Source organism: Eriocheir sinensis, chromosome 55 (genome assembly GCF_024679095.1).
Source record: "Eriocheir sinensis breed Jianghai 21 chromosome 55, ASM2467909v1, whole genome shotgun sequence".
In the NCBI taxonomy this organism is placed as follows: Eukaryota; Metazoa; Arthropoda; class Malacostraca; order Decapoda; family Varunidae; genus Eriocheir; species Eriocheir sinensis.
Genome location: NC_066563.1, coordinates 10,782,525 through 10,801,248, shown reverse-complemented (window position 1 = coordinate 10,801,248; position 18,724 = coordinate 10,782,525). Strand labels below are relative to the sequence as shown.

The window sequence follows — 18,724 nt, the reverse complement described above, 5'->3', positions numbered from 1 at the left end:
CGGTATGAGTTTGAAGATATGTACAGTCGGCCAAAAAAGTATCGAACATCTAAAGATCGACTGAGTAGAATATGAGCGAAAATAGACATGTGGCGTTGGTAAAGTGAGTAGAGAGAAGGAGAAGAAGAGGAAAAGGAGAGAAAGGGGAGAGGGAGAGGGGAGAGGAAGAGAAGGGGGCAGAAGAGGAAAATTATAGAGAAAAGGAAAGGGAGAGAGGGAGAGTACGAGGAAACGGGAAAATAGGGAGGGGATAGAGAGAGGAAAGGAGGAAAGGAGAGAAAGACAAGAATAGCAAAACTGAGGAAGAGAGAACGAAAGGATGAAGGAAGAGAGGGAGGGAGAGGTGGAGGTAGAAAAGAAGAAAGAGGATGATGAAAAGGAAATAAGGGTGGGAAAAATAGATGGGAGGGAGGGAGGGATATAGAGGGAAAATGGAACAGGGAAGGAAGGGAGGAAGGAATAGGGGATGCCTAGAGTTTACCTATATTTGCACACCCATCTATAATAATCAACACAACACCAGTTTTAGATTTCGCTCAATTTATATTCAGTCGACCCATGGATGTTTGAGTTTTTTTTCTTTACTGTAAACTTAATAAAAAATAAAAATAACTTCACGATATGTTTACGAACTCTGCCTGGTATAAAGGTTAGTCGCCAATGATTTTTTTTTTTTTTTTTTTTAGATCCACTGTCATAAGTAGGAGTTGCTGACGGTTTATATCTATTCATTTTAGCATGGACGTGTGAACCATTCGACACTGAGGAAGAGAAGAGGGGGAAAATGAAGCTCCCCCACAGTTATTATGGTCGTCGTGGTGTTAAGTTAATGAGTCTTGCAGTAAGTGTGTTTATTTGAGTTTACTGATAATATACTTGATCTTTCTAACTCTCCACAACAATTACATTCAACGACGCGGCATTAAAACAACGTCCAGCGGAATGTATACGGGGAATTGGCTTCTGGGTGAACGCAGGACTCAGCAAAATTAACCGCGGCGTAGGACCTCATCCGTGAAGGACTTCAACGCCTGCCGCAACTGATCCTTGGAGCGTCGCCGCGGAGCTGGCAACACTGTGGGCAGCAGGAAGAAGCACCTTTACTTCTCATGACCGCGGGCGACCACTCCCTGCACGGCGAACGTCACTTGGCGGGAAAACTCTCCAAGCACCCAACCAAACCCTACGCCACAGTCACTCAGTCCAGAGGGTCGTCAGGAAATTACAAAAGGCACGATGAGAAATTCTGGATCCAGAAATGCGTCTTGGAGAGTGACACGACTTGTTCTTGCGTGAGCGTCAACATCCGGTCCTGGAGGATATGGCGACGGTGCTCGTTTGGGGTTAGGAGGTAACTCATTCCTCGAAGGGATTAATGGCAGGGACAGGGGTCTGGAGGAGGCGAGGAAGGGGGGAGAAGGGGGGAGGAGGCAGGTGTCGGAGAGGCGGCAGCGACAGGTAGGTAAGCTGGAGGAAGGCATGACGTCACCCCTGAGTTGCTAGTTGTGGCGATCTGAAAGTAAGTCTTCCTCCTCTTCTTTGGTGTTTGGCCCATACGTCTCCCTGATAACACAAAACACACGGCTGAGGACACGCGAGGGAGCGGCGGGGAAGACGAGGGCTGGGATCACTAGTTCAGTTTGATCAAATACTGTGGGTTTCGAAGTGGAAGCAACAGGTAGTGAGTGGAATACCTGTCTGTGGCCCACCTGAGAGTCTGAGGGAACAGTGAGGATTGCGTGGCCGTAGGGCAGTGTTGCGTTCCACCCGCGTGTTCCAAAGAGATGCAGTGACACCCCAACAATGTGACTGACGGCTCCTCAGTGATAACCAAGCCCAGAAAAGGTGTTCCAAGGGGTGAGATGGTGCTGTGGGACGCGCTAAGTGCATTGAAAGTGAGATAAAAGTGTGCGAGAGTTTTAGAAGATTGAAAAACCATCTTCAAAACTCCATAGACCTACCTCAAATATTGTCTTCCACCCCTTATGTCTTTAACCAATAACACGTAAGTATATATAAGTAATAGTGTGGCCAGTTTTTCCACCTCCAAGTCTGACCATGGTGATGTTAATATTCCTGTAAGTGGCGATTGTCATGAGTTCCGCTGGGGATTCCTGGAAATTCCCCGTGTATTGTTGCACAGAAGAGATTGAAACCCCCTCTTCTCCTACCCACTGGTGTTTATGTCTGTCTTCCGGGAGCTCGCGTCCTTGGGGCATCTACGTAACAGGCACGATTATGCACTTCCTGAAGGAGACACAACCACCTTCTACACGTACATCAGAATGCATCTTACTTTAATGTAGACATTTTTTTTAGAAAGTTAAGAATATGAACGTTTCTTCTGTTAAATCGCCAAGTTTCTACGTTACTTTTAAAATGTATGTCAGCAAAGGGCGTTTCTCCTCCTTGGTTTCGTCAGTACATTTTGTAGAAAGTTAAAACGGGCTTCTATTTTTAGCCAAGTTTCCCTTCCCTTATTTTTATTTAGAAAGAATGCCACTCCGCCCCACCCCCTATGTCTCGTTTAGATCATTTGCTGAAAATTAAGCCAGTCTTTTTTTTTTCAGTGAAGTTAATGAAAGGTTTAAAGGTGCGTGTTTTATTTTTCCTATTTTTTCATCCAGAAGTTATGTCAGTCACCCACTCTCACTCTTAATTTTCAGCGCGCGCGTATAGGTGACATTTACTTTATTGCTTTATAGGAAAAAAAATCGCAGACATAGGCTATTATTTTTGTTATTATAATGAATGTAATGATGCTGTGTGTTACGCAAGACATGATAAAACTATTTCTTGGGGTGGAGGGGCTTCGATATCCAGAATGCATAACCCAATAACGGGGCACTGCAAGCTAAAGAAAACATACATCGGTTTACTTCGGCCATCACCAAACAAAGCGTCACCCACGAGCGATGAGCATGAAGGGAAGTGAAGGTCGCAAAATATCAGGGGTTGAGGAAACATAACTGTGGTCGGTTAAAGAAGGAAAAGAAAACACAGACAATTCCAGTTTCCAGTCTTCAGAAAGATTTAAAGATGGAATACAAAGGGACGCACAGAGTAAAGCAATCACAAAAGAAAATGACTGATAACCTTTGTAATTAACGAGTTATGATGTATTTCCGATAATGATGATGATGGTGATATTGGTGATGATGATGTTAAAGTTACTGCAGTCATTAAACCTTATATGGAAATTGCAATAAAAACAACGACATTAGTATTAGTAGTAGTAGTAGTAGTAGTGATAATAATAATAATAATAGTAATAATAATAATAATAATAATAATAATAATAATAATAATAATAATAATAATAATAATACGAAGAACAAGACTATCAACCATGGTCATCGCTCACCTTATGACATATGAATCGTACCAAAAATCGGTTAACATACAAAAAAATAATAATAATAGAAAAATTCCGCAGATCAACAGTGGTTACAAAACAACATCCACCTCACTTTAAACAAAATTCTCTCACACGTTTCAGACCCGCCATGACGAACCTGATTGGAACGGAGTAAGAGGAGAGACTAAACTCCAATCGTGCCTTGCTCCACAACACTCAGGGAACATTTACAAACAATAGGAGAAACCCGAGTGCAGGATGGTACACTGGGGCTTGCCGTGGAGAGGACAGTATCGGCCGGTGGTGGTCTCAACGGCGGTACTACTGGCGCAGCTCCTTCAGGGTGTGACCGCGAATAGGTGTGCCGACGTCGAGTGTGAGGAAACCTGTGATGAAAGTGATGATCTGTTCCATCCGCAGAAGTGTGACGACTGCTGCTCCCATACTACAGGTGAGGTTAATTGAGTGCAGGTGTTGATGATGAAGAGGTATTTTAATGAGGTGTTAATTTGGATTTAATTTTTTTACGTGTAAATTAAACTGTGTGTGTGTGTTTGTTTGTTTGTTTGTGTGTGTTGGCGTTGTTGTTGTTTATACCTCTGAATCGATTGAAAATACCGCTGAAAATACAGATGACCTAATGTGTCTCAATATACTTTAAGTCTATATTGATATGAATTTTATTCTTATTCTTTCAGTCTCTTCTGCAGGCTCAGGAGACGAGGGTGATACCTCAGGAAGTACGTATAGATAGATAGATAGATGAGGAGAGAGAGAGAGAGAGAGAGAGAGAGAGCGTGTTTGTGCAAGCATTACTCATAACAAATTCTGGTTTATCCGTGCATGGCCACACCCATCTCTCTCTCTCTCTCTCTCTCTTATCAAACCCTTCATTCATCACCCATTCGTAACCGCAACACGACACACCTTCACCTACCCGTCAGTATCAACCTATCCATTAATCTTGTCACTTTATATGCGAGGAAAGGGAACAGAAATCAAGTCCAAAGAGCTTATCCGGACGATGTTTAGCGGGCTCTTTTTCTTTTCGATTTCCTATTTTGTGACTATTTGTTTCTCGGATTTCTCTCGCCTGTCGTACCGCCGGGAAGGAAATGGCAAAAAAAAGTCACATTCCAGCTTTTCTAGACGTAGTTCATGAGTTTAATTTCACGGTATTTTTGTTCTTGTCGTATAACTAGCTTCTATGTATAAAAATCTAACTTTCTCAGACGCTATATAGCCTCTTTTTCATTTTTTTTAACCTTATTTTGTGATCGACGTTTGCTTCTTTCGAATTACTAACGCCTGTGACTTAAAACAAAACGCGTGTTAACACAAACCACAATAATTTAGCTTCTCCGGACTAAATGATCTATTTTTTTACTTTCCTATTTGTGTTTGACGTTCGCTTCTTTCGGATTATCAACCCCCGTGACTGAAAAACAAAATAAAAAAACAAAAGAAACGTGTATCAACCCAAACGACAGCAATTTAGCTTTTCCAGACTCTATATAATCGATTTTCTACTTTCCTATTATGTGCTTGACGTTCGCATCTCTCGGATTACCATCGCCCGTGACTTAAAAAAACAATAAAAAACAAAAGAAACGTGTATCAACCCAAACGACAGGAATTTAGCTTTTCCAGACTCTATATAATCGATTTTTTACGTTCCTATTTTGTGTCTGCCGTTCGCTTCTTTCGGATTACCATCGCCCGTGACTTAAAAAACAATAAAAAAACAACAGAAACGTGTATCAACCCAAACGACAGCAATTTAGCTTTTCCAGACTCTATATAATCGATTTTTTACGTTCCTATTTTGTGTTTGCCGTTCGCTTCTCTCGGGTTACCATCGCCCATGACTAAAAAACAAAAGAAACGCGGCCACTTCCTGCGTTTTAATGATGGTGACGCGTGCCAACCCGAACCACAATAATGCCCACCACCTCGCTTCCATTCAGACGGGAGTTCGTTTTTGCGGGGTGTTATATGGCCCGCGTCTCCCCTTACTAATAACCTCAGCTTCCTACTGCGGCCGTACGCGTCAGATAATTTACTGCCAATTAGCTTCGGCGGGGGAGAGAGGGCCATTATACTTCCCTCTATAGCCTACTACATTTCCTTCTTCCTCTGCGGTTCATCCGGTCATAATATTCTTAAACATTTCTGTGACCAAGCAGCACAAGCACACACGTTTGACAAGACTTTCAGAGGAGTTTGGGGCATTTCCAGGGGCAGTTTTATGACCCTGGTGGTAGTTTGAACCTTCTTCTGCACCATGAACCTAAGAAAAAGCTCCATAGAACCCAACTGATACCCTTTTTGCGTTTTGGAAATACGAGTAGTGTAATGTGAGAGGAGAATCGAAGCGTCTTAGGATACCGATCATGTTTTTTCAAGAGAGGAGTATTTTGACACTCATATGATAACTCTATTTTGGCATCTGTAATCCTTTGGGAGTAACGCGTTTTTTTTATTAATTAAAGGGAGATTCCAAGGACTGAACAAGTAAAAAATCAGAAAAGTTAGCGAAGAAACAAAGGTGATAAAAGGATAATTTAAAGGGATTATCAAATTAAGTCGATAAAAGTTGTTGTTTTCCTGTCGTTTGCGTTTATAATCTCCTTTACCGTCCTCGAGAGAGAGAGAGAGAGAGAGAGAGAGAGAGAGAGAGAGACTATAGCTATGGAAGTATAATATCAACATTTGCCGCGCCAGTGACAATGAATACCGCAAAAAATATCCGTTTTACGTTTGCTGACAGCGTAAAATTACCTGAAAAGTTGTGTAACCACGTCAAACACACGATAGCGCCATGGTTTCCCGAGACGGTGACGATGGCTACCGCACAGAAGGCTCGTATGGGGGTTTTCGGCGTAACTTGTCGTTTGGCGTGGCGATGACAATGGGAAATGATGAGGATGGGAGAAAATGAGTCCGGAAATGGTGGCAACACTTTAAATACGCCGTTCATGTTCGCGCGACACAATGTGAAGGTGATAGGATGAGCGGAGGATACCTCATCTCATTCTAGGACAGACGAGTTGATCACTGCACAGTCATCAGAATGGATATGTCACGTAGAGTATTAATCATGATATACCTGTAGCCTATACCTGGGGGCGTTATATAGACATTTATTTAATTACTCTTTTGCCATCTATAATCTTTTGGGGGGGAGTAATGTGTTAAGGACCGGGTTTCTCTTTTTTTAGATTAATTAAGGGAGATTGTAGCAACTGAACCAATAGATAATAAAAAGTTAGCGAAGATGCAAAGGTGGTAAAAGGAGAACTCAAAAGAATTATCAATTTAGTTCGAGATACATGTATGCTTATTTATTGATCTTTCCAAAGCCATCAGAATAGAAATGTCTTTACTAATCATGATATACCCGTAAGGAGAGAGGCCATATTTTACAAGGTATTTTTCACTACAAAACCAACTAAAACATAAATTAACCATCGCAATAATAAAATCGAAATATATTTGCTCATAATGCAAAAGCTGTCGTATATAGTGCTATCCCAAAGAAACAACATACTTTAACTTCCGTAACAAGCGTAAAAGATTACTGTAAGACTTTTCTCCACGTTTTATTGAGAGTGAAAGCAATTATCATCCTCTTACGATAAGGCTTTGTGGCCGTAGCAGAAAGGAATTTAAGAGTGAGTAACCTTAATGAGTATATTTGTTTACTTGACCTTCAAACAAAGGATTAACAGAAACGTGCATAAGTTTGATCTAATGTTTGCAGTGACCATCCTGTACCTCTCATTCCCTTTCATTTTTAATTCCATTCTCTCTCTATTTTTCCCTTCCATCTCTCTTCCCTTTTTTCCCTTCCATTCTATCTCTCCATTTTTTCGATTGTCTTCTACATCTCTCCATCTTTTTCTTCCATTTCTACAGTTTTTAGCAGCTACGAGTGAGAAGCATTGCATAAATCATATCATTTTCTGCCTAAACCAAAAGAGAGGTTGTATTCATCTTCCTAATTATACATTATTTATACCTGCTATAGTAAACAAGAGCTCAGATATATCGGAAATCAAACTGCCAATATATAAAAAAGACACTAGTTAACCGATCCTCAAGGTAACCAAAGTGGCCATGTTCAGTTCGTTTAGCCCTCGATGACTCACCCCTCGCCTGACACCTGCCTCTCTCTCTCCCTCCCCCATCTCTTGCTCCTCGCGTGCTGCCATACTGATAAGCGTCAATTCCTAGTAAAATCTCACTGACTCCCCTCCCCCTAAGCCGTTTCCTGGCATACCAAACCCCACAGTATCTCAAAATTCACATGCGCAGGTGTATAGCCCTTGAGAATGTAAAAATGAATGGGCTGTATCAAGTTACGTAGTCGAAATGTTAAAATATATACTTCTAATCTAGTGTCCATGTTGTGTGGGTTTCATTCATTCAGTTTTTCATTATATCAAGACGTGGGTGCAGGCTTTGTTTAGTTCCTTAATGGTATTTAAATGTCACAAAAGATACGGCTGATTCAAGGAATGTAAGCTCTTGTATAGCCTACCTTTGTGTTCGCTGTACGATTAATGTATTGCATATTTCAAGTGAGCTGTTTACGATGCCCGGATTGATTTCATTGAGGTAAAGAAGAGATAGCTAATGTCTGGTTAACCTGTCCATTTCTTTAATACAAAGGACACTGATCTAAAGGAATGTGACGCAAGGTATATCTTTGTATTCAGTGCCAAATGCCCCCCTGTGCACCCCCTTCCTTCACTGCTCCTCCTCCTCCATCTCCCTCTTGTCCCCTCGCCCCCCTGTGCTCCCCCTTCCTTCATTGCTCCTCCTCCATCTCCCTCTCCCTCCCTCCACACCACCAAGAGAGGCTGACTCACCACCCGGACTGACAACATTCTTCACACACACTTTTTCGTGGGCAAATCTAAAACAAAACACTTATTACATCATCACCGCGCTTCCAGTTCCCGTAATAAAGTAACCAAGATAGCAACTGACATTAGCAATAAAACACCGGAAAGAGCGAGCGAGTGCGTTGCAAAAAAAGGAGACATTTGGACACCCACGCAATTTGCATCTCTTTCCCGCCCATCTCTCCTTCCTTTCTCTCCATCGCCACCTCCCTCCCCTCCTAGCTGACTTGTTATCTCGTGTTGTCTCTCTCTCTCATTGAAACACACAAACACGTCCCTGAACCCTTTAATTTGCATCTCTTTTTCCGGTCGGTCACCTCCTTCCTTTCCATCGCCATCAATTCATTTCTGTCATCCCATCCTCTCTCTCTCTCTCTCTCTCTCTCTCATTGTAACACCTAAACATGACCCTCAACTCTGTAATTTGCATCTTTTCCGGTCACCTCGATCCTTCCTTTCCATATCGCCATCAATTCATTAATTTCTGCTATTACATCGATCCCCCCCTCTCTCTCTCTCTCATTGAAACACACAAACACGACCCTCAACTCTGTAATTTCCAATTTTCCATCTCTTTCCCGGTCACCTTCCTTTCCATCACCTCTCTCTCATTGAAACTTCTTAGCACGTGTCAGCCATGCACTGCTTTCCTAATTCACAACCTCACAAGCATTACTCACTCCCCGGATCCTGATTGGGGCAGGTATCTCAGTACAACGCTGACAGAATAATAAGCACATTGACAAGGATTATTATATACACATCATCACCTCACCGGACCCCCACTCTTGCAGGAATGGATGAGATGGAGACGGCCCTAAGCGAGCTGCGGGTGATGGTCGGGGTGCTGCTGGCCCTGATGGTGCTGCTCCTGGTGGGGGTGGTGGCGCTGCTCCTCCGTCTCTCCTCAAGCAAGGGCCTCAAGGTGACCCTCCCGGTGTTCTTCAGGAGCAAGGACGAAGGGCGTGCCAGCATTGAGAAGCACCCGCCGCCGCCTTCTATCAAAGTCCCCAACGAAAACCGCAATTCAACGGTGGTCAGAATTGCCGATTATCAGGTAAACTTAACTGTCTCTTCTTACACAGTGCTTGGCTTCCGTGTGTTTTGTTATTTTAATGCTTATACTACCAGTGATCATGAGCTTTAACCTTTGTAATGGTAACTTGTGATGTTTTCTATCGATTAGTGTCTACTATTCTCCTTGTCTTGTTTTCTACTTTACCATATTCTCCTATGTAAGATATATGCTTAGGCAGTAAGGCTAATGATTTTTCTGTTTAACGCTTCAGTCCCTGTAATAAATCAATTTTCATTCTGCTGGGAACTAATTTATCTGCTCTGCCCTTCCATTCATTTAATAACAAGTCTAATAAGTTTCCTATAATGATCTTCACTTATCAATAACATGCTGCTCTTCAGAATTAATCAGTCAAGCATCATCAATAACATGCTGCTCTTCAACATTAATCAGTAACATGCTGCTCTTCAGAATTAATGAGTCACCAGCATCAAGAATAACATACAAAAACACAATTGATAAAGCTATAATTCCCCTGGGTGATTTCCTCCTCAGAATAACCACAGTCCTCTGAATAGACGCATGCGACCGAACGGCCAGGCAGTCCATGAACACTCGATGGCAGGCCACAACCTTCCCTCCCATGGCGAACGTCCCCGAGCACGCCAGCCCTCGGAGTCCACCTGCCCCGACGACAGTACCGAGCTGCCTCACCCCCACCAGCATGCCTACGACAACCTGGCGTTATCCACCTCCACCCTCCACGACACCACCACCTCATCCACGTCTACACTGGGTCCCGCGGTCTCCACTAATACGCTGGACACCACGTTGCCCTCTGTTAACCCCACGACACCTGTGCTTAGATCTATGTCTACGTAAGACTCGTGTATAAAGGAGAGACATTTCTGCCCCCCCCGTGTTCATCAGTGTCCTGGGTCCTGCAGTCTCCACTGACTTGTTGGACACCATAATGCCTTTTTTTCATCCCCCGACACCCATCTCAAGATCAGTCTCTACATAAGGTTTGGGTGTAGAGAAGCCTCTGCCTCTTGTGTTCCCGCTCAGTCACCTGCCGAGTGCAATACACGTGATAAGAGTCCGTCCATATCGTCTTGTCATTACATTAACGCAATTTCCTGAGCGATGATTCGTTATAGGGACTGGTGTCGACTACTTCATTGTGGCCTGATGTAAATATAAAATGTGAACTATAAGTTACATTAGATACTAGTGATATGCCTGTTTTTGTGTTAACATCCCAAGACTTTTGTATAAAAAGACATTAAAATGTTTTTAAGTTTTCAAATTATTACAAATCCTGTTATATATGATCCATTTTACCATTTACTAAATGTTAGCCTTCCAGATCTATTGCCAATATAAGACAAAAAAGTACAATTAACTGTTACACATAGTTTAGCTTTACGACTAACCTGGAACACTAATGCTTTGTAACTCAACAGTTTAACCTTGAATAACAGAATGATTCCCTACTGAAACCCAAGCATATACATACGTACTGTACTAATAGCATTTGTTGTGTTCGTCACTACCAAAAGTCTATGCAAATCATAATATGAAATATATATTGCTCATAGTATACATGTAATTTTCTAAAATGAATTCTTCTATATTAGCATGCTTTTATTAACCTCAAACATTCCCGTCACTAAACTGATTTCCTGCCGAGTGTAGCCGTCATCCAAAGAAGCCAAAGCTGAGAACCATTACAAGAGACAAGATGTACAATGACTGCAAATGGCAAACCTCCAGGGGCTTGGTGGGTATGATGCATATCTGACGACCAATATGTTGAGTTAAATCCCATCTCATGGTGGCTTTTCAGTGAGATGCTCTTTTGTAACCCTAGCAGAACTATATGGTCTTGACTACCTAGATCAGCAGCATATTTTAATCACCTTTTAATCCCCTGATTAAGGCAAGGTTTACACTGAACCAAAACAACGGCTTCATAGACCATTCCAGAAGCGACTACTGTTTAGTTTTGGGATATTGTTAGTTACACTTTTGTATGGTTATTTGACACTGGTGGGTCCCTTGGGCAATGGTACCTGCTTCACAGTGAGACTATATAAGGCCGCCACATTTTATACTAAGGACTAGTGTCATATTTTTCCCAAGTAAACATTTCTTACTTAATATCTCAAAGTTGCCCAGTAAACCAGCAAGGATTAGTTGCAAGATTATGTGATCTGAGGCAGTCACTAATGAAGATAAATTTGTGGTAATGATGGAAAATGAAACAATTAAGTGCCAGTTGTGACTCATATCCTAAGTCAAGTCTAAAGTGCAAATCAGGCATGCAATATAAATAATAATAGCAGACATCTTGGCCTGATGAATTTCTGTTATTCTTTTTTAGAGCAGCTGGAAAATATTGCTGGGGGCAGTTTAGAACAAAACTTTCTGGATGTGTATATTGATATACTTACACACCTTATCACTAGCAATTTAATGTACAGTGCATATGATAAAATCATAAATACTTCCCAGTACTTGCTATTTTGACAAAGGATGTAACACAATCATATACTAATGGAAAAATGTATTCATTGTAAAATGCCTTCTACAATGCAGGTACAAACATAATGTTAGGGAATTCCATTCCCTTCATGACAGGGAGCTTGCCTACGCCTTACATGAACATAATAATCACAAATTACTTTGGATGCAAGCCCACATATGCCCATAATGTGTATACCACTCAACCCTGATTCACAAATGTAGGCAATTTTTTTCAAGGTGTTCTACAGTAACTGCAAAACATATAACACATAATATGTATATCATTGTGAGTACAGAATATCTTGAAGAGTACATTGCTAGTGTGTACCTAGATGGTGTAGCTCAGTTTTGAGCTCATTGTAAATAATAGTCAGGACATTAATGAAGGTGGAAAGAGTGCAACGTTTTAATATGGAGATGAAAGAGAGGTAGCCTTCTCTGGAAGAATGAGAAAGGAGCTGTAAAGAAGAGGAGGGCCTAGCGTCTCATTGGCCCTCCAGGACCCCACCCTCGCCCACCTCTGCCTCCTCGCCCTCGACCACGCGCAGCTGGGGGAAAAAAAATATCATATACCACACATTCTCCCATATTCTTATGACTATTCTACTTTTCTAGTGTGACATTTAACTCTAGATTCCCTTCTCTTCATGTATAGTATTGCATGTCCCTCAGTCCTCAGATGGATTATGTCATCACCTGTGTAAGTCAAATTTACTTTCTTTCCCAATCTATTGCTGGATAACAGAGAAACAATAACAAAGTCTTCAGGCATAATGAAACCCTTCAATTAGATAAATAAATAACTATCAAGTTTCCACTCTATGGAGAATGGTTTAAAAAGTATTATAATCAAACAACATAGAATTGCTTTACCTTGTGCTCTTAAAATTGCAGATTTTCCACTACCAGCAGCACCTCCTTTCCTTCCTGTCATATTCTTGAACATTGGAGCATTCTGTGGGGGATACCAAGTTGAATTACTATATTTAGAATGGTTAAATAGTACCACAGATAAAAGAAAACATTATGTGGTCCCTTAATAATTAATGCAGTACCAAGCCAAGCTTAAAAAGGTAAAGCACTAATATGAACAGAGAAATAAAAGGTAAGGTAAAGTTGGGGGCATACGACATATCTGCATGTGGCCTTGGTGCTCATCTCCGTCACATTGGCCCGTGAGCCTGTGGTGGGATGGAGCCCATCACCCCAGGACACCGGACCAGTGTGACATCAGGGTTACCAAAGTTTACCTTCCCCAGGTTTCCCCAAGTACCCATTAATCGACCAGCCCAAAAAAGGAGAATGAACAGCTGGGTAAGCTGCACGCCGACTACCCAGGCCGGGATTTGAACCTGGGGCCGAGGAGTAGTAGCCAGGCATGCTGACCACGGAGGCGGAGCGAAAAATAAAAGGCATACACAAATTATCACAAGTAAGCTACAGACTGGACATTCATCTTAAAATAAATTGTCAGTTATCCTTGCCTGAGTAGCATCCACTCACCTTTAACATGTCTGGCAGTATGAGGAATCGAATCTTGGATCCTCTGATGAAGACATTCTCAAGGCGAGCAGTCTGGCCGTTGCGGTAAGTGACTGTGCAGGCCTCCATCTGGTGGAAGGTGTTGGGCAATATTACAACATAGAAAGGAAGGATAAAAGCTGAGACAGGAGTACTTCCTTCATGTGGTCAATTGATTTGTTCATAAATAAACATGAAAAAAAAAAGAATATATTACCTATGACAAATAAACCAAGCCATAAAGATTTATTACAAATTCTAAAATGATGATACAATTGTTGAATACAGATTTCATACAATGATTCACAGATGCCTGAATCCTGTATACAACCTTGTGCAATGGCTCACATTCAACAAAACTTAAGTGTAAAAAAGTCTACACATCAATTACTTTATACCATCTGCCTCAATCAATTAACAAGCATATTCACATGATTTGATACACATTGTTGGACACACAACACTTCCCTGACAGAAAATCAAGGAAATGTGTGGATGTAGTGACCTGCCAAACAACCCCCAAAGACCTTAGCTGTGGGGCACCTTGCTGACCTAATGGATGGAGCGCTTACTTCCATCACACTGTTTGTGGTTTGGTTCCTGGCCACAGCAAAGTTTATCACCCCCCTCCCTACTGGGCTTAGAGTATACTTGTCTTTTAGAATGAGTAGAAGCTTGCCTCAGATGGATGCCTACAAAGTCAATTAGACCATGGTGGTAAAGCGTGATTAAAATGAATATAAAAAAATAAATGTCTACTAAGTTATCCAAAGTACATTCCTCCCTATCATTAGCCTCACCTGGACATTCATGTTGTCTTCCGCCTCCAGGAGTTTGCCGCGGTACACCTCCCCTAGCATGGTCTCCACCGTCACGATGTGGCCCTCAGCCTCGTGCAGCACCTTGATGGGCACACCGATGGACATCTTGAATTCTGAGGGAAGGAAACAAGATTTAAGATACTTTAATACACAGAGCTCTATAAGAAAACAATGAGATCCTGCAGCTTTATCAGAGCACATGAGAACGACAATAGGTACATGCCTCAATCACATCTGGATAGTCATTCCTCAACTAAGCAACTCAAATATTGTAGACTGGTGTTGGTCCCACAAAGCTGCTATGAATAAGACTCCATGACCTTGCAGATGTAGGGACTCTTAACACCCTAGTGAATTATGAGATCATTCATTCTCTTGGTAGTTCCTACAGAATTACCTATGATACCACCCCCAATAGAAATCGACAGGCACAGCCACTGGTTACCCCAAATTGTGTACTTGGCTTACTTACATATAGGTTCACTCACAACAACAAATCCTTTTCTTACTTGTGATCCGTGGTGTGGTCAAAGAGTTCTGCACATGAGGGTGCTCATGGGGGAGGGCTTAAATTTACTATGGGAGGACCTTGTTCCCCAATAGCTATGCACTGCTGTTGATTATTTCATTTTGCAATTCTAGTTCAACACCCGCCTATTAGTCAACATTCTATTCCTAAGTATTTTGACCTGTCTATACATGATTTCCAGCACATACATGTTCTTTTATCATGTGAGTGTGACATCTAATCACCAAACCTTTTGCCTGCAAAAATTCCTAAATATTCTTGTCTATTACTTGCTCCTTGCAACCTTAACACACACTTCTATTGTTATGATATATAGGAATAACAAAAAACTTATATTTTACATTAAATTTATTTAGAATACTTTGTACTTGTCTTGATCGAGCATATGTAATGGTGAAAAGTCTGTATGTTCTTAAAATTTCATGAATAAAATGTTATCAATGCACACATATACGAAGAAATATGAATAGACAATGGGGGATATTTACATGAAATTCATGAGGGATATCTAATCCCAGTGTTGCCTAAAGAAACAATCTTTATTCACAGTCCTCTATTAGAGAAGTGCACATACCAATAAAAAAAGCATGGGGAAATGTATGGAGACCATTGGAAAAGGGGAGGACCAAGTCACCCAATATAGAAGAAATTGACCTTGCAGATATTTTTCTGGGAATGGAATGATAAGGGAATGAAGGAGGAAACACCTAAAAAAATAGGGCATTCTTTCAGCAGTGCCACGATTTCCATTGTGAAGATGAGAGCAGGAAACTTTTTAGCAGCGCCTACCTTTATCATTAAGGAAGATGGAAGTAGCCAGCTAGTCAGCAGTACCTACTTTTTATACTGAGGAGAGATTAAAGTAGGATACTTTCAGCAGTGCCTATTGTTTGTATGGTGGGAGAGAAAGGGAGATCAGAATGAAAGAACCTAAAAAATTAAGGGTATAAAATAGACCAGGATGCCAGTTCAGCGATGCCTGTTCTTTTTGCTACTCTTCTTGATCTTGTGGGAACTCTTGGACAGCTTGTGTAGCATGGGGGTGTCACGAGAGGAGTCACCATTCACCCCAGCGCTCACAGAGTCCTTGGAGTTATCCTCACTGCCAGAGTTAACATCATTTGTGTCTGTGTTGTCACCTAACCGGTCACCCATTTGTTCCACTATGCCACTGACAGCTGCCATGGAGGTGATGGATGACTTGCTGAACAGTCGCTCAGCTTCCTTGAACTTGCGGTTGCGCTTGTCGTTCTTGGCGTTAGTGTTCTTGTTTGTCACCAGATAGCGGTCCCACCCTCTGATGATGTTCCCGTAGAGCTGCGTGTCCTCCAAGTACGAGCCCTCAAAGGCGTAGATCTGCCGCTCCAGGGATGCCAGGTTGTCTGCTATTTCTGCCCTGCGCTTCACCAGCTCCGCCAATTCAGCTCGGGTATCATTCCCGGCACCTGAACCCGAGGAGCTCTTGGACATCTTCATCCTGGTGGCGGTGGTGTGTGTCCCTGACTGTTCAATCCCTGAGTTGCCTCTTCATGTGCCCCTCAAGACAACCTCTCCTATTTGTAGTCAGCTTTGCCCTTGTGCCTCTGGCTCCTTCACTGATGTCTTGGTGCCAGCTGAGGAATCCAGACCAGCTGCTGAGTTGATGAGTGATCTGCACAGCTCCAACCAGCAGCTCCCAGAGGCACCAGGGCTGGTGTAAGATGCAGGAGAAGAAGGAGGAAGAGGAGGAGAGAAAGTGGAGGAGGAGAAGGAACACCCCAACTCTCACCCCTCAACCACCTAGAAAGAGAAAAGAGAAATTAATATGTAAAGGTTTTAAAGAGGTGCTCATTAAATAAATGCATTAACAGCTCATAGGCCCCCACCAGGTGCAGCTCTCTTTAAAACACCAACATATTAATTTCTCCCTCCAATTTTGTGTTCCTATTGCCTAGCTGGGTTAAGATTCGTTTTAGTACCGTGCCAGTAGCTCTTCTGCCGCGGCCATCCTCTGGTGGGAGCTCCTAGGAGCAGGCGTCGATGAAATGATGATGATGAGTATCTCATTACCTACCTTATGAAACGTCAGTAGCCCTTCATATATCTTTTCTACAAATCTTCAACAGTCATGGAAACGCTTTGAAAATCCAATTCAAGGACTTTTTTTTTTACTCTTGAAAATAGGGAATAATGTTTACGAAAGCATGTCGCCTCCTCTGGCGACGGTGCAGCCAGTGTTGCAAGAAATACCTCCTCGCTGAAATAAATCACATATACATTTTTGCCCTTTAGTAGGTCGTAAAGTTTGGTTGGAGTAGTTTAAATATGCTCCCCGACCCTAAACCCTCTGCGAGCTATTTTGCGGCTGCGGCGCCGACTCGCCGCCGCCGCCGCCAGAGGAGGCGACACGCTTTCGTAAACATTATCCCCTATTTTCAAGAGTAAAAATAAAGTCCTTGAATTGGATTTTCAAAGCATTTCCATGACTGTTGAAGGTTTGTAGAAAAGATATATGAAGAGATAGTGATGTATCATAAAATAGATTATGAGATACTGGCACGGACCTAAAACGAATCTTTACCAAAATTTCCGTTTTAACAAACTTTTTTTTGCCTTTCTGGTATGTGCGGGGATTTACCAAACAAGTTTGGTAATTGCGAGGTTATGTTAAATGGCGGGCTGGCTGAACATGTACACGTAAGTTGGTCAGTGTAACATGGTGTCAAATGCATAATTATTGTTTTACTTTCCCTGTGTGGGTGTAGTATTTGTGATGACTGAATATATGTAAGTACACAAGCTTTCATCTAATATAACAAACAAGCTTTGTTATATACAGAGATGGTCGGAAACTGAACTTTCAGCTCATATAACAAAATTCATTATATACCAAAAGTTCAGATCTTTTGAATATAATATATTTTCAGATATAACGTCACTCCCTTCCCCCAATTGGTTCATTGAAGTGAAGGTTTACTGTACATAAAACTGTAACAACATGTAAGTTTTAAATAATGGCAATCAATCAACACCTTACCAAACAAATAGTAGCCAATGGCCACAAGAACAGTCACCTATCACCGCTGAATGTATAGAGGTGTACAGGGTAATGTATAGTCTTATCAACGGTTCATTGGCGTCCTTAATTTCTAGATGGCCTCCACCCTGGCACTTTTGGCATTGCAACAGGGAACAGTAAACAAGGGCCGTCCCGCTACTCACACAACACAAGAAAATAATGTAACCGAAAGTAAATCTAGAGCACTTCTATAACCCCGCCATGAGCACGAAGCCACAATAACACACACGAGGGCACAAACAGCCACGCCCAGACACAAATAACAAGCTAAACAAATCCAAAAACAACTACCCGGGAAAAGGACTCCGCTAAGCATCCCACCCTTGTGCTTTCAGATCTAAGTAATAATTAAAATTCCGCCTCTAGGATGATGACCAGCCGCTCCTTCCCTCCCTCAGGATACTCACACGAAGGGGAGGAAGACGATGCGGCCGATAAAAGCTGATTAACGTTGGCGTCCTCCCGTTGTTGTTTTGGTCACCCAGGAGAAACGTTTGTAGAAGCGGCGTTGCCACATCCTCCTACCCAGCCTCTTATATTCACTGATTTCAGACCCCCAAAAACTGTCTCATCTACTTCATTTATAGTTGTCATTGTAGCCGTTTATTTGTGATGTTTTTTTGGCAGTAGGTAATTGTAAGAAAATAGTATATACGATGCCCTGAGTAAAACAATTTGACACCGTTCGTGTTAGCAGTTGCCAGATTGTCATATTCATTCACGATTTCTGCCCACAAAATTGTCTCCTGCACCCCAATAACGAGATTCATTTATAGTTAGAGTCACTTTCATTAGTTTGTGATGCAATTTGGTGATAGTTAAGTGTCAAAAATCGGTAACTACGATGCTCGGAGTACAACAATCTGGCACCGCTCGTGGGAACAGTATGCCAGATTGTCGTACTTTGCATCAGGTATTGTCTTGTTTCTGACCCATAACGGCTGCAAAAGAACATCAGCAATCAACGATTTTAACATAAA

The 18,724-nt window shown here is 42.0% G+C and overlaps 3 protein-coding genes across 3 annotated transcripts; 1 reads left to right on the top strand and 2 right to left on the bottom strand.

The window, feature by feature from the left end:
* The first annotated feature begins 1,607 nt into the window (after window positions 1-1,607).
* Window positions 1,608-10,925, top strand: LOC126984056 (uncharacterized). The gene is made up of 5 exons (XM_050837438.1): window positions 1,608-2,005; window positions 3,500-3,809; window positions 4,057-4,098; window positions 9,063-9,325; window positions 9,842-10,925. The coding sequence occupies exons 2-5, from the start codon at window positions 3,617-3,619 to the stop codon at window positions 10,166-10,168; spliced, it is 825 nt and encodes a 274-aa protein (XP_050693395.1). The 5' UTR covers window positions 1,608-2,005; window positions 3,500-3,616; the 3' UTR covers window positions 10,169-10,925.
* A 915-nt stretch (window positions 10,926-11,840) lies between these two features.
* LOC126984059 (small nuclear ribonucleoprotein Sm D3-like) lies at window positions 11,841-18,315 on the bottom strand. Its single transcript, XM_050837441.1, has 5 exons — window positions 18,152-18,315; window positions 14,137-14,270; window positions 13,319-13,426; window positions 12,689-12,770; window positions 11,841-12,363 (listed from the first exon to the last, which is right to left on the bottom strand). Exons 2-5 carry the CDS (start codon window positions 14,260-14,262, stop codon window positions 12,293-12,295), a joined length of 387 nt encoding a protein of 128 aa, XP_050693398.1. The 5' UTR covers window positions 14,263-14,270; window positions 18,152-18,315; the 3' UTR covers window positions 11,841-12,292.
* Window positions 14,294-16,784, bottom strand: LOC126984057 (chromatin modification-related protein MEAF6-like). The gene has a single exon (XM_050837439.1). The coding sequence runs from the start codon at window positions 16,160-16,162 to the stop codon at window positions 15,656-15,658; it is 507 nt and encodes a 168-aa protein (XP_050693396.1). The 5' UTR covers window positions 16,163-16,784; the 3' UTR covers window positions 14,294-15,655.
* Window positions 18,316-18,724: the final 409 nt, after the last annotated feature.